The following is a 16,909-nucleotide window of genomic DNA, read 5'->3' as shown; positions in this document are numbered from 1 at the left end:
TCAACTTCATCCTCTTTGTTTTTCTGCTCTTTCCCTCTCTTCCCCTTTTCTTCCTACCTCCTTCCCTCTTTTCTCCCTCCCTTCTTCTTTTTCTTCCTTCCTTTCTTCTTCCATCTTCCTCCTTCTCCTTCATCCTTCTTCCTTCTATTCTTTCTCTTTCCTTCCATTTTTTCTCCTTCCATCTTCTCCCCCCTCCCTTCTTCTTTTCCTTCCCCCCTCCCTCCTTCCTTCCTCTCCTTCCCACTCTCTCCTTGGGAGGGGACAAAACCCAAGGGCTAATGGGGGTGGGGGGGCAGCAGAGACCAAATAAAGTCAGAAGATCTTATTAAAACTTTCCTATTTGTTGGATCGCATTGCTGCGAACTTATAAACCAAATCAGGGGAACATTTTGCAACCGAAGGTGCTGCAAGGAAAGGGGGGAGGGAGGCAGCCCTGCCGTTTCCCCAGTTTTGCCTCCTCTTCCTCCTTTTTAACCAGGCGATGTTTTTAACCAGGCGATCTTCGGCTGCTGCATAAGCCCACGGGCACACGCTGCCCTCTTCTCTCTGATAGCTGCCTAGTTAAAAAGGAGGAGGAGGTTCCGCTGGTCTGGAGCCCATCTGTGGGGGGAGGGATCCCCCTTGCATTCCTCATCTTCCCGGATGGGCTCCGGACCAGCAGAGCCGCCTCCACCTTTTTAACCAGGCGGCTATCAGAGAGAAGAGGGTAGGGCGTGCCCGTGGGCTTGTGCAGCACCCGAATTCTCGCCTCCTGTTCTTCGGCTGTTGCACAATCCCAAGGGCACGCGCTGTCCGGTTTGCTGAATCCGGCACGGCTTCAGAGAAAGAAGGCATGCGAGAAAGCCCCCCCCCATCCCCGCTGCCTGAACGTTTGAATGAAGGAGGCTGCAGGCTCCTTTGTCCTCGGCTATGCGATTTTCTTTCGTTCTCTGCTGCTCGAACGAGTGAATGAAGCAGAGGGAGAATGAAAGGAGATTGTGTCCCTTCTGTCTCCCCGTTGCTCAGATAAGCAACTCTGGGAAGGTCCTTTGGTGGCGGCAGGCATCCTAGAACCTGCCTGCTAGCAAAGGACCTTCCCGAAGTTGCTTTTCTGAGCAACAGGGAGACAGAAGGGACAAAATACCGGCTGGCTGGGATGGGTACACAGGACTGGGGGCGGGGCAGGCTTACTTCCAGGTCCGGTCACAAAAATCGGGACTTTTTAAGAACACCCCGGGACGCGGGACAAATTGTGCAAATTCGTGATTGTCCTGCCAAAATCGGGACGTCTGGTCACCTAAACTAGACATAAAGACAATATTTTCTCCAATGCCATCACTCTGCTAAACAGACACTTTCTTATGCCCTGGGTTGTCAAACCACCTAGTAGGGCTGTATTACTATTATCCTTCTCATCTTTCCTATTACTTATTTCCTACTTTCTTATGACTATAACTCTGTTTTCTGTATCTTATGAATTATGTTGATTGCTTTTATTAGTATTCCATTATGATGTATGTTGATTGCTTATTTAGTATCCTGTGATTATCATGTTTGAGATATTGGCAATTGGTTCACCTTATTTACTGGTTGCAGCATCTCATAGTCACATGAACAATATTTGCATCTGTTTTGTCAAAGAATTTCCAGCCAAAAGCACACACTTAGAAGAGTGGGTTTAAACCATTGGTATTTACTAAGCAACCACGGATTTGCTCAACTGGTGTAATCCTCTTCACAATTACCACAAAAAAAATGCTGTAAAATCAAGCCCTCTAATTAAAGCACCAAATTAAAACATCCATGCATTATGACTCTTGTGCAGAAAAAAGTGTTTCTGGGATTTTCTGCCCCAATGGCAAAATAACTCACAGATGATGCACTATGACATTGAGGAGAAGGGCTTCACAGTTACTTCTGCTTGCTTGAACAGTTGCTTCAAGCGCTGTTACTGCTGCTTGCTGCTTTTGGAGTAATATCATGGCCAGGTTTTTAACAACGGAACTGATCAAAATGATGATCAAAAACCCCTGTGATTCAGGTAGCTAAAGGACTGAGATCTGTCCTTTTCCTTAGCCAAGGTGCCTCAGAAAAATGGGAGCTATGTGGCTCTAATGATGTTTGGGACAGGTGAGAATCCACCTTAAAATCATGAAACAAATTCCAATTATAAACTGCAGGATGTGAAAGATGCTTACACCCTCACCTGACAAAACTTGGACTTGGAAGTTTACAACAAGGCTTTGTTTTCTGTTTTAATACTGAGCAAGCAAGCCCTATGACATTTCAGAAGCCTGGATCTGAAGACAGATGGCAGCCAAACAAGCAACAGCTATTTTAATGTCGAAGTGGAATGCTATAGCTTGAGAACTTCCTCACGGGAGATGCATTCTTCTAGGATTATATTATTTCTTGGGCTGACTGCCTCAAGACTACAGCCTCCCATTTCCCTTTTGGGTGGGAAAGTTTTTCTTCTTATTAAGGGACTCTAATTCTAATTTCAGCCTGAACAGCTAAATTAGACATTCCAACAAGACATGCTGCTACCTAGGAGTTGTTTCAAATAAGAGGACACTGTGATACAGCATTAAAGTTGTAATCATACATGCAGGGTCGTTTTGTATGCAGTTTGTATGCATTTTCGTTTTGTATGCATTTTCACAATTTGTCTATCCACAGACCTTTGCCTGAGGATCTGCCCCATTCACAACCCGTGGTTGTAAACAAGATTTTACATGGGTCACAACTCCAGAATTCTCTAACTTTTGCTCTGTTCTGATTAGAAAGTTATGGGCAGAAAACTCTGCTGCATTTAATGCTCATATCCTTTCTTCAAGAAGACGTATCAAGTATGTAAATAATAAAACAAATCACATGTATTATACTATATCACACAAACATCCAAAGTAAAATTTTCCAAAGGAAGGAAGGGGAAAGTGCTGGCATCATTCTGGATGATAAGATTCAATGCAAATAAAGAATGTACAAACCCAGGGAGAAACCACAAATTGTTACTAAAAAATAATAAATAAATTACCCAACATACTTCAGTGAAACATCACCAGTCTTATGGGCATCAGAAACCAGATTCTTAATTTTTTATTCTGGTAATGCAACATTATCCATAAAAATTAAACACAATTAGTTGAGCCTGTGTGATCATTGCTGTGATAGAGACTAGTCAGGTGGGGTTCTTAAACTGGAGGTAATTATCCCCCAAAAGGTAAATTGGGCATATCCTGGAGAAATAAAGCAATTTGTAATTACTTGTTTGCAACTCGATGATCCAGTGTGACACTGTCGATGGTGAGACATTTCTGTAAAACAACAGAGTCTGGAGTTTTTTTGTGGAGGTAATGACACTATTCGAGACTGCTGAAAGGAGTAATTGGGTCAAACAGCTTAAGAACCATTGGACTAATCCTTAAAAAGAAGAGCCAGTGCGCTTTAGCTCTCCACAAGACTGCAATATTGCTGGGCAAGCATAAATTGGTGGTCATATGGGGGGGTCAGCTATTCCCCATCAAGAAGGCCACTCCTGGCCAACATGCCTTGGCTCCTGTTCCTTCTGCTATGTCTCTCTCATGTGGAACAGAGAGACACAACATGTGAGAAAACAGAGACCTTAAGCACTCTCTGCTCTCAAGTCTTTCCTTCTTCCTCTATATAATATTAGGATTTGATAAATATGAGTGAAGAAGTACTTGGCGGCAATGACTTTTTCTTCCTGATGTGAGACAGTGGTGGAGGGAGCAGTGTTATTTGGGCAGATGAAAAGTACCAATTCATCCTACCGGTATTCTCAGTTCAATCCTAGCGTTTTTGATGGACAAAGAGTAAAATTTCACATTCTAACCAGGAATTCTTCAAACTCTGCTAGCTTCACATATTGTGCTTGCTTCAGCAGCACATATACTAAAGTTGGAGTGATACAGAGAAGGTTAGCATGGCCTTTGTGGAAGGATGACACACAAATTCGTGAAGTGTTCCATATTTTTATAAGAGCCGAGGGGGTGCAGTGGTTGGAGTGCAGTACTGCAGGCTGACTACTAGCTGCACTTCAGCAGATCAAATCTCACTAGGCTCAAGGTTAACTCAGCCTTCTATCCTTCCGAGGTGGTAAAATGAGGACCCAGATTTCATCCTTTATTTGCCAAACAAACTATAATACAGGTAGTCCTCCACTTACAACAGTTGTTTAGTGACCATTCAAAGTTACAAAGGTTTTGAAAAAAAAAGTGACTTATAATGACTGCTGCAGCATCCCCATGATCAAAATTTGGACGCTTGGCAACTTCCCTGTATTTATGACAATTGCAGTGTCCCAGGTCATATGATCACTTCTTGTGACCTTCTGACCAGCAAAGTCAATGAGGAAGCCAGATTCATTTAACAACCATGTAGTTACTAACTTAACAACTGAAGTGATTCACTTAACAACTATGGCATGAAACTGTATAGTGGGGCAAAATTCACTTAACAAGTCTCTCTCTTAACAACAGAATTTTTGGACTGAATTGTGAATGTAATTTGAGGATTACCTGTAGTCAGGTTCACAACACCCTAAACCTCGGATTGATTTACCAAGTCCATGTGCAGAGTGACTTTTCCTGTTGGAGGAAGAAGATAAATCTTTTCCTGCAGAGTTTTTGCACAAAAAGCTCATCTCCTGATGGATATTATATAATATTGCATAAAGATTTTCCTACTCATGAAACTAAAACCGTGGCTTAAATATGTCTTGAAGAATATTACGGGTAGTCTATTTTTCCTTCTTATTGAAAGAGCAACAGAAGATAATGCTAACATATACATTAAACTCATTCATTCATTTCTGAATCTCAAAGTACAGAAGCTGGAAGAGTCTGCTAAAGTCTGAGACTAAACTGGATCTACAGAATCCTTGCTGGTCAATAGAACAGTTGCTAGTAATATAACCATGTTTTGTTCTTTTTTATTTAATTCATTATATTTAATCTTGAAACACGTGGCACGTAGAGGGTAAGAGCATTTGGTCCACCATCATGTCTTAATGTTGGCACCTACTTTCTTTCAACTTTGAACTGGGATGCATATTCAGTAAGTCACACTTGATTACAATTTCTCTTAAACATCTTTTCCATCCTTTATACATGGAGACTAACACATGTTGATTAAAGTGAATGAACCATACTTATAAATAGAAACAGTGTGTGGGAAAGCCATTTAAAGGTAAAGGTAAAGGTTCCACTCGCACATATGTGCTAGTCGTTCCCAACTCTAGGGGACGGTGCTCATTTCCATTTCAAAGCCGAAGAGCCAGCGCTGTCCAAAGAAGTCTCCGTGGTAATGTGGCCGGCATGACTAAACGCTGAAGGCACACGGTACACTGTTACCTTCCACCAAAGATGGTTCCTATTTTTCTACTTGCATTTTTTACGTGCTTTCAAACTGCTAGGTTGGCAGAAGCTGGGACAAGTAACAGGAGCTCACTCCATTATGCGGCACTAGGGATTCAAACTGCTGACCTTCTGATCAACAAGCTCTGAGCCACTGAGCCACTGCATTCTGTTTGATTCTTCATTCAATCATGACTTGTTTTATCAGGCATTGTAAGTTTTTGGTCAATTCAGTCACTTAATATGAAAAGTATTAATAATGGTCACCTGACTGACATTGATTGACTCACAGTCAAGTATTCCAATAAGCTACAAATATTCCTAAAACAGTTGCAGCCAACATCCAGTTCCATCCTGATCATCATACAGAAATGTTCTGTGAATCTTAAACATAGTTAAGAGCTGGTTGTGTACTTGATGTATGCAATTTGTGATATGTTAGAGTACAAAAGAATAATTCCTTTAATGTTCAATGGAACATATCTACTAAATGTGCTTAAGAAATAATGTTAGAAACAAATTATTTTTATGTGCTGACAAATGAATTATGACTTCTTGATCATTATGGATGTTTAGATCAGTAAATTACCATTTAATGATATAGTATAATACTTTAGTAGATTCCCAGGTTATTCAATTAATAATATTTTCATATACTTTCTGTGGGCTATGTGCTCAGGGACATTTTCAAATGTTTGAATGCATTTAAGTATATCTTCATTTGTGGATGTTAGTATTTCAAATTACTTGTCATACTGATATAAAAAAATGAAGAAAAATACTGATTTTCTTATATGAAGAAAAATGAATAAAATATGAATATTAGTATTGGTGAAATATTAGTACTGATATGGATTCCTATATGAATATTTTAAGGTGTTTTAAACATATTGATAAATTATTAAGAAGGTTTGTATGGAATGATCCCAGAATTTATATATCTAAGCTACATTTTTCATATGGTGATGGGGAATTTAATTCTTCTGATTTTCAGCTTAATTGTAGTTTTACTATTATTTCTTTATGGAATTCAAGTGTTTAAATTTGCATTTTAGTCAAAATTGTATTTCCAGCATTAAATGCCATAAGACAAATTAGAAAGAAAAAGGTTACAATAGCTTTCTAGTTTTGACACTTGTTTACATTAAAAACTTACATGATATAATCATCCCAATAGAGGGATGATACATAGCACTGGAAGGTTACACCTTATTCAGAAGAAACAGACTCAACAGAAAGGATGAGATTTATAGTGTATAAAAAATAATCAGGAATTCGGGAATCAGGCATGGAAATCCTGTTGAAAGAATCTGGGTAAGTGATATTGCTGACACTTGGTAGGCAGAAGATGCAAATAAAACTTTCTGTGTTAAATACAACAGTAATAATGAGAAAAATTCATTTCGTGACATCATTCATTCTATTGGCAGAATAGTTTTCTTTTCTATTCTCTTGTTGATAACTCCATGTGTCAGCAGGCAGAAGAAAAACAAAGAATATGCTCTCCTGGCCCCAATCCTAAGCAATAGGATGGAATTAATTGAAGAAGTGAAGGTGACTGAAACCTTGGTGTATAGTATTCATGTTGTTCTTGATTTTGTGATATCCACTGAAGGAAGAACTGAAAAGATCTGCATACCGGACTTCAGAAGATTTTGATAAATTCTAAGGGAAAGTAGATTGGACTCAGTAGTTTCAAATGCTTAAGGAGGAAATTATCCATGAGGACTCAGGAATCCTTTGAGATATTGACGGCATAATTGCAAGCAAATCTTACAATAAGGAATGATGAAGTTTAAAAGGAAAACATGGACACATAAAGGGCTTTCTAACAAGCTGAAGAGTGGGGGGGAGCCAAATGGGTATAGGAAATAAAATGGAGGAAACAAAATCAAAGAAAAATACAAGGTTATGCTCAGAAATTATGGGAACTGGGACAGAAAGGCTAATGCTATGGCTTGAAAATAAAACCAAAATAACAAAAGAAAATCCTATTTTTAAGGGTACGCTGGGAATAAAAAAAGAAAATCAAAGAAGGTGCAGGCCCATGGTAAGGTAAAATTAATGAATGATGGCTGATGGTGAGTTGATAGTAGATTATAATGAGAAGAGATCTTCTTATCTTAAGAAGTTAATTCTGTAACGGAGCACTAGCTGCTTATTATAATATCACTGGAAAAGAGGGAACTGCATCTTAGAAGAGACAAGGAAATATCATTTTAAATGAACTTAAGTCTCCAAGATCAGATGAATTACACTGGAAAGGTTTGTCCCATCGTTGTCCCATTCTGTTATGATATCCATACACTTCTTAATAAAGTTTAGAGAAATGGAGTTAAATATATTGAACAATACTGTACATTAAAAATGTAATGAATTACTGTGTGAAGAAGGTGGATTTATTAAGCATGGTCCAGGGGTAACAAAAGATCATCCTGTTGTGATGGAAAGATGGTGCCATCCCCATTTTAAGAGTCTCTGACTGATCTTGTCTTTTTGCTCTCTGCTTATAAATTGTTTTTGACATAATGGAAATATTGACCAATATTATTTTAAGTGGTGAAGGTTGAACACTACCTTTAAAACTTACATTTGGTAATCAGTTTTTTTTTCCTTTCTCTTTCTGTTGGCTGCTGCTTTCCTAATATAACTTTTTCAAAGTAAGAACATTACCTGGATGGTCTTTTTCATTAATTTAATGGAAACCTAAGGACCAACTTTTCATAAGTAGTCCTGCACTAATTCCAATTTAATATTGTTCCACTCAGAAGACCTCCAGTCCTCCTATAGAGTTTGTTGCCACTTTCTACATTCTGATACCTAAAAGTGAGTAGAAGAGGCTGTGAGTAGAGAAAGCTTGTGCTGCAAACTTATAAATTTTCTTTTAAGTCACTGTTATTCAAATCGATGGAATGCAAATTCGAGCAAAATTCAAATTAAGTGTCCTGATTCTATCCACGGGTCCCATCCTGTACCACAGAGACATACACTATCCTTTTCTAGCAAAATCATACTCTACCCTTCTGCTCTTTCTACATTTAGGTAATTTTTGGTTCTGAGTTAGAGATCATTTACTACATACAGAAAAATCATTCTTTCAGAGCCATAATCTTGGCAAATTAAAGAAAATAAAAACAAATTGATTTCATAGCCTTCGTCTAGTCCACACTTGTCTGCTGATTTTAGCTTGGAACCCAAAGAATTAGTCAGAAGTAAGTCTCACTTAATCGATTGGATTTGACTCCCTCAGTCAAATATATTGATGCCTACCAGATATGCCTCATCTATTGTAATTCAAAAGAATATTATCTGAGTTCGGCCAATGTAGGACTGTAGTGGAAGCCCAGAGGTTCAAACTACAAATCCAAGTATTCCATGATGGGTAGATGTCAGCTTGCTCTGCCAAAATGGGCATTGACCTTAGTTTTTGTTTTTCATGATCCATCCTCTAGTTTGGCTGTATCTAAGCACAGAGCAAGAATCTGGAAATGATATGTCTATTTGCTTGCCATATTTTGGTATATTTGTATATCACAAATGCTTAAAAAAATTTTTTTGTTGAAAATACTTTGGTTATTGTAAAGATATAAAGATTGGAACAATAATTAATAAAGCTGTTCCAACAGTTTATAAATTGCCATTTTGGCAAGCAAAATATGTAGCAAAATTGTTTTCATTCCATTGCCAGCATCAATTTCCATTCACTTAATTGCAGAGGTATTAATGAGAGGGGGGAGGGAGAAGGAGGGAAGGAGAGGGGGAAGAAGGAGAAGAAGAGAGAGAAATGTAGTCTAATTCAGTGATAGAAAAAATGATTCCTACAAAATGTTAGGTAGATTTACTCAGAAGCAAAGTTTTACCAAGGACTGTGGCATTTTCTCCAAGTGAAGGGTACAAATAAACTTGAGCAAGTTGCTGTATGAGTAGATTTAGTTCTTCAGATTTCACATTAGCAATAGAGTTGGACATATTCTCCCCAAGAATGTTCATACACTGAATGTTATTTAATCATCTATCAAGAACACATCTAGAAATTCAACAAACACCATTTTGCCTTTGTAAGCCATATGGAAAGTGATTATTTTACTGGAAACAAAATGATTTGTTTGATGTAATAGTGACATGAAGAAGTCAGCTTGTTTGGGCACTTGATCCTAATTAACCAAAACTTATTAACCAAACTAAAATCAGTTTCTACTGGGAATCTGCTGGTGGACTGACTCTTCAGGTCCTGTAAACAAATCCCCTCAAATCATTTTGCCAAGTGCATAATGGCACTAATCTGGAGTTAGTCGCCCTCCCTCATCCTATCTCCCCTATGTTCCTCTCTGAATACTTTGCAGTAGACAATTGATGCTAAGAAAATGACATATTCCCAATAATCTCTAAGGGGAAAATCCCCTTTACATTGTCTTCTTTCCTAAAACCTACTGAAGAGGGAGAGGGGGAGTTAATATTTCAAATGATGTGTGTGATAAACTATATATACATATTTGGTGTGTGTGTGTGTGTTTGTATTTGTGTGTATATATACAGTCAGTAGAGATGTGCTTAATATTATCAGCTTTCTTCTAAGCACAAGCCTTACTGGGCAGATTTACAGGTTGGGGGGCGGAAGGAGGGAGAGGGAGGGAGAGAAGGAGGGGAGGGAGAGAGACTTTCTATTGTGGGGAAACTGGAAAAGGGAGGGAAAGGGAGAGAGGAAGGAGAGAGAGAGAGGGACTTTCTATTGTGGGGAAACTGACGGAGAAAAGGAGAGCTCTATAGCCGTTCCTTTTGACAACCTGCAAGGAATTCCCAGTCCAAAATGGGATAAAATATGCTGCACCGGTGGACGGATGGATGGAAGGATGAAGCAGAGCATTCTCCAGCAGCTGCTGTTGTCTGTGCACTCCACGCACACACGCACACACACGCAAGCACCGACACAAGCACAAGAGTTTCCCTCCTCCCCGCCCTTTCCCCCTTCCTACCCTTTCACTCACCCGGGCTGTCGCTGCCGCCGTCTCGATCTGCCGTCCGATCCCAAACGCTGACAGATGCGGCGAAAGGCTGCGGGCTTCCTTTCTCCCTCGGAAGTAGCGAGGAGGAAGCCGCAAGAAAATCGGACGCCCCCTGAATGGTCGCCGCTGCCCGAGACCCCGCCGTAGCGACGGAGGGACGCTCGGCGGGCGAAGGAGAGGAGGCAGAGCCCAGGGAGAAAGATCCCACAAAGAGATGCGGCCCCAGCAGCAGCAGGAGGAGGTTGAAGGGACGGAGCAGAAACAGGCGCGTTGCTGGCATGATGCTTGGGATTTCACATGCCCGGCGTTGATGCAGAGCAGTAATCATAACAACCACTCCAAACATCATCACCACCACCATCATCATGAAGCAGTTGCAGGCAGCGCCATGCCCGGCAGGAGGGAAGGGAGCGGGCGCTTCAGAGGAGCAGAGCCGCGGACGCGCCCAAAGTTCCCCGGGTCAGCGGCGAGGCGGCGGCGTTGGCGGCCGGCCCCCGGGACTGCATGGTCGAGCGGGGCGGACGCAGCTCCGGCAGTGGCCGCTCGCGGAGGCGCGGAGCCTGAAAGTAAAAGCGCCCGCAAGGGCAGGCTCCTCCTCGCGGCCGCTGACATCACACCCTGCCGAGGCTGCTCTCTTTCCCCTCAAGCGGCCATCCCGCTCCCCTCCGCCCCCGCAGGCTACTCCTCGGGGCATCCCCCAGTTGGGACCCGGTCCTATCTGGGGAGGGGCTGGGAACGGGCCGTCGGGTACAGAAAGTGGGGGTAGGAGAGACGCGTATGAGAAACCCCAAAGGCGCGAATGGAGACACGAAGCACGACGGAGACCCTGACGCGCCTGTTTGAAAGGCCGGGAGGGAAGAAGTCAAGCGTGAAGTTTGCTGGCCGACTCAGAAAGCCAGAAAACTGTCTGTCTGTATGCGTGTGTGTGTGTGTATGCACTCATTCCCACATCGCGGATCTCAGCTGAAGAAGAATAGCAATAGCAGTAGACTTATATACCGCTTCATAGGCCTTTCAGGCCTCTCTAAGCGGTTTACAGAGAGTCAGCATATTGCCCCCAACAATCTGGGTCCTCATTTTACCCACCTCGGAAGGATGGAAGGCTGAGTCAACCTGACTCAGGGTGAGATTTGAACTGCTGACCTGCTGATCTAACAGTAGCCTGCAGTGCTGCATTTAACCACTGCGCCACCTTGGCTCTTAATCCTTGAGGACTAGAAACCTGGTGGTACTTTGCTTCATTCCGATGAGCTAATGCCCACCAATGGATTTTTGTTCTTTCCCTTATCTCCTATACATAGACCGAGGCAGCCAAATTGTGACTTGTGGGCTGTGGGGATTCTTAAATCAGAGCAGAGAATTTGGCTCCAAATGTGGAGTGGAGCTGTCAGAAATGTGGATGTCCTGATGTGGACTTCCAGACACACACTTCCCTACCTACACACATCTCTTTGGATATTTTCAAGCATATCAATGCATTTTTTTTTCATTTCCTTTCTCTGTAATTCAAAAGTATGTTTCATGCAATTTATTTTCAAGCAATGGTGAAAGTACTACGAAGTGATATGAAAATCATAAAAAAGGCATTTTGATGGTTTTTATTGAGGTAACTGACTATCCTGTAACAAAAACCTCAAAAGTATTTCTAGCTGAACAAACACATTTTTTCAGAGATGTGATGACTATCTACTATTATATTCAAAATCCCAGAAACAACAACAACAAAAAATCAATGCATTTACAAACTGCAGCACTTGCATAAAAGCGAGTTAGAGAGTTTTTGGAAAAGTTTTAAAATATTGGTCTGATCTTCATCAAATCTACACCCCTTAATCCAGGAATAATAAATCATATTTATTTCTCTGAACAGTTATTTATTGTCTGCTTTTTTCTAAACTATACTTCAACATTGTTCTATTTACTGCCTAATATTCACAAAACTGTGACTTAAAGATTTAAGCAGAGAAAACAGAGGGGAAGGGCGTGTGTGGTATTCATGCCAGGTGCAAGGGAAGAAAGGAGTAAGGGAGTGGATGTATTAATTATGAATAAATTAATGCAGAAAATAATTTTTAAAAAGTAAACTGCAAGATAACCATTTTAGCAAAAAAACAATGATCAATCAGTAGTGAAAATTAATGAAAATCAATGATTTGGAAAATGAACCTGTGAATTAAACAAGCCAATTAACTATGGAAAAAATGTTAGCATTAAGTGGAATGCAGTTCCTATTTTTTCAAATGTCATGGAACCAAAATAAAAATTAGCAACAAAGATAGAAAGCATTTATTAATTGAAATTACAATATTACCCCTATGAGTCCATACTGTTTAGAATATGATCGTCTAATGATAATATAATTACAGTAGTAGTCACTATTGCAGGTCACTGCTATTTTCTACTAATATGTAGATATTGTAGCTGTGTAATATTTTATTTTTCCACCTTTAATAAAAAGTAAATCATTAGAAACCTGGATATCAGCTTGGTTTGAAGGCAGAAGTGGGAGGATTGTCAAGAAAGCCAGAGAACAATGGCTTCATTTTTAATTTTATGAGTACCTTGAAGTTTCTCCTAAGTGGTCAGCAAAATAATACCTACAAGCATTCATGAATCCATGATCCCTAAAATGATATTCACCATAACAAAAGTAGGATGAGAATAAATCTGGAATCTCATGCGATGAAAAACACTCATATCTTGCAAGATTCGTAAATGGAAATTACCAATGATTCAGCACTAGGACTATTACGTAAGATTGTATAATGATGCCTCTAGATCAGAACTGATTGATGCCACATTAAGATAAAGCAATCTGCATTAATATAATTTTTTCTCAAAATTAAAATTATGTTGCAGAAGATAGTCAAAACCTTCACCTTCCATTTGCTTTCCACTTATCACATCCATCTTCCATCCTTGCAATGTGAATTCCTACTTAGAAGCATTAATGTGCTGCTGAATCATGAATTTAAACTCATTGCAACAGCAATCTGATATAACATTAAAGATAATCACTTGCAAAGAAAAAAAAGCCCACAGGCATAAATGATTGCTATTTGCAGTTTTTTGGAGAAGATAAAGTACCACTGCATTATCCTCAAAATATTACACTAATGTTTACTACTGAAAATGTTCTTTGTGGATAGTTAGGAGGCTGGAATATTTTTTTTTTAGTTTTTTTCCACTATTATTCTCCTTACTGCTACAGAAATTACCACACATATCCTTATTTTCCAGCTTTAAAGAGGTTTATTTATTCATTCATTACATCTGTATAAAATGTAAACCACCAACAGTATAAGAATTATCTGTGATTCCTTATGCAGTTGTAATTTCTGCATGAATTTAATACAATTCCACACTAACAGTAACAATTGTGTTCAGTTGTGCTACTGTTGGCTTACACCATTTCCATCCCTCTCCTTTTACCTCCAGAATTTTATTTCCCTTAATTTTATCCTTATGATGGACTTATACAGTGAGATATATACAGGTAGTCCTCAATTGAGCCCAGAATTTATGTTGCTAAGTGAGAAATTTGTTAAGTGAGTTTTGCCACATTTTACAACTTTTCTTGCCACATTTGTTAACTGAATCACTGCAGTTATTAAAATAAGTAACACAGTTGTTACATGAATCTGGCTTCCCAAATGACTGCTTGTCAGAACGTTGCAAAAGATCCAAGACACTCCAGTTGCCAATCATCTGAATGTAAATCACGTGATCATGGAGATGCTGCAATGATCATAAGTATGAAAACCGATTGTCACTTTTTTCAGAGCTTTTGTAACTTCAAATGGTCACTAAATGAACTGTTGTAAATCGAGGAGTACCTGTACTGAGATATAAGATAGCTTTCGAGACTGGATAATCAATTGTCTCCCAGGCTCATCATATCATGATGTTGGCTATGTATTATGGACCATGTAGCTGTCAAATCCAAGATCCCAGTTATGGAATAAAATCAACTGTTCTTAAGTTTATTTTTCACAGGTAGAATCTGACACAAGCAATCATATTTTCAATGAAAGGAAATGAAGGAGCCAGCAATGAAAAAGTGCTTTGACTTTTCTGCATTTTTTTCTTTCCTTTTTATATCTTGTCCTATATTTGATGTTCTCATTTCTTTCAGTTCTTTGCACAAGTAGGATACCCTGAATGCCTTAAATCTAATATTCTAAAGCATGTACTCATCACACTTGAATTAGCTGGGTAATTCTGACATAAAATTTAGGTATGGCATGCCTTCCTTCTGTCATAAACATTTTATTTCAAAATAAAAATCACATATTTCTTCTTTCTCGGTCACAGAAACATGCATAACCTAGTTTTGGTGATTAACAAGCTTCAAATGCTTTTAATTATACAATTACCCATTTATCCAAATATGGAATAACAGATCATCAAACCAAGTAGTTCAAAGGAACTATTTAGACCATCACCACTCAACCCTCTGTTTGCTGTACAAATCTAAATTAGGCATTCCTCACAATGGGTTATCAAGCCTCTGCTTGATCACATCTAGAGAAATGGAATATACTTCTGAAAGTAATTGATTCCACTTCCATTCCACACTGATTTTTATTGTTGAGAAGTAGTTTAGCTTATTTGTTTTGCACACTTTAAGCATTAGTATGTAAACAACAAAACAGGAACATTATAAGCTATTTTTTTCCTGATTTTTCATTGGCATAGTAAGCCCCATTACAATCAGTAGCCCATGTATGCGGCAGTAGAATGTGTGCGGTAGACACATTCTAATCTGAAGTACTCACATATAATGGATTTACCCAATGATTAATTTATTTAACACAATTTTTTTTAAAAAAACAAGAAATTTGGATACATAAGGCCAGTTTTTTAGGATCTAAATGCCATCTATAAAACATCTTATAAGTTTTCTCTCAAATTTTGTGTAAATTTTACATTTCTTACCCAAATCTTTTCCCATGTATCCAACATTATTGGTTCTTCAAAATTTTGTGCCCACTTTATCATACAGTCTTTAACTAATTCTGTTTCCGAATCCATTTCTATTAATGCATTATATAGTCTCTTTATATGCATTGGACTTTGATCTCTAATTTGTTTAAGTAAATTATCCTCGTCTTGCATAAAACCGATTTTTTTTATCTTTTTTCCATCTGGCCTGTAACTGCCCATACTAAAATCATGTTTGAATTGCCTTTTCCTCTTTTAGTACATTCAAGGGTTTTAATTGTAATACATCTCTTTCTAAGGTAAGAAGCTGTCTGTATGTAATTACATCCTGTTTTTGTACTATATTTATGTTTTCTATTGCGTGTCTATGAATTGCCCACATGGGTATCTTATCATTTAGTTTGTATTGATATTTTTTCCAGACCCGCAGTAGAGCATTCCTTAAAATATGACTTTTAAAGTTCTTATCTACCTTTTTGTCATATAGCAAGTAAGCATGCCAACCATATACCAAATCATGCCCTTCGATATTAAGTATTCTATCATCTGTTAAATTAATCCAGTCACTAATTACCGATAAAACTACTGCTTCATAATATAGTTTTAAATTTGGTAATTTCAAACCTCCTCTCTCACACACATCTTGCATTATTTTTAGTTTTATTTTCGGCTTCTTCCCTGCCCATACAAATTTATTAACGCCCTCCTGCCATTCTAGCAAATTTGCATCTTTTTTAAGTATTGGTATCATTTGAAAAGGAAATAAAAATTTAGGCAGAACATTCATTTTCACTGCTGTTATTCTTCCCAACAAAGATAATTGTAATTTTTCCCAATTTTTCATCTCTGTCTGTATGCTGCACCATAATGGGTCATAATTATACTTATATAGTTTCCCATTTGAGGTTGAAATATAGACTCCTAAATATTTAACCTTTTTAACTATTTCACATCCTGTCATTCCTTCTAATTCTTCCTTTTGTTTAGTGTTCAAATTTTTAACTAGCATCTTTGTTTTCCCTAAATTTATGTTAAATCCGGACACTTGGCTATATTGATTAATCATATTCATTAAAACCTTACTAGATTCCTGTGGTTGGGTTAATGTTATAACCAAATCATCCGCGAAAGCACGTACTCTATATTCTTGATGCCTAATCTTGATTCCCTGTAAATCATCTGATCCCCGTATTTTGTTCAACAATGATTCCAAAGTTATGATAAACAGTAATGGGGATAGGGGACAACCCTGCCATGTACCTTTCTCGATTTTAAATGGATCTGTTAAGCTTCCATTGACTATGATTTGAGCTGTTTGTTCCTGATATATTGCTTTAATTGATTGTAAAAAATGCTCTCCTATTTGCATTTTTTGCATTATTTTCAATAAAAATTGCCAATTCACTCGATCAAAGGCTTTCTCGGCATCTAGAAATATAAGCGCAGCAGGGATTTAGTTATTCTTTCCCAAATATTCCAATATATTAACAATTTGTCTTACATTACTTCTCATTTGTCTCCCTTGTATAAAGCCTGTTTGAGCATTATGAATCAATTGCTGAATAACCAACATTAACCTATTTGCTACTATTTTAGTAAAAAAAT

General features: G+C 38.6%; 1 protein-coding gene and 1 non-coding gene across 2 annotated transcripts in view; one reads left to right on the top strand and one right to left on the bottom strand.

Moving 5' to 3' along the window:
* Positions 1–10,903, bottom strand: part of LOC116517859 (serine-rich adhesin for platelets-like) — a 73,428-nt gene extending 62,525 nt beyond the window's left edge. The window contains exon 1 of the mRNA XM_032231035.1: positions 10,343–10,903. Coding sequence (XP_032086926.1) covers positions 10,343–10,727 — 385 coding nt within the window. The 5' untranslated portion in view covers positions 10,728–10,903. The remainder of the gene's footprint in view (positions 1–10,342) is intronic.
* Positions 3,871–3,977, top strand: LOC116523779. The gene has a single exon (XR_004257139.1). It is a non-coding gene; the product is annotated as a U6 spliceosomal RNA (small nuclear RNA).
* Positions 10,904–16,909: the final 6,006 nt, after the last annotated feature.

The sequence above is a fragment of the Thamnophis elegans genome, chromosome 1 (genome assembly GCF_009769535.1).
Source record: "Thamnophis elegans isolate rThaEle1 chromosome 1, rThaEle1.pri, whole genome shotgun sequence".
Classification (NCBI taxonomy): domain Eukaryota; kingdom Metazoa; phylum Chordata; class Lepidosauria; order Squamata; family Colubridae; genus Thamnophis; species Thamnophis elegans.
This window is presented reverse-complemented; position numbering and strand designations above follow the sequence as displayed.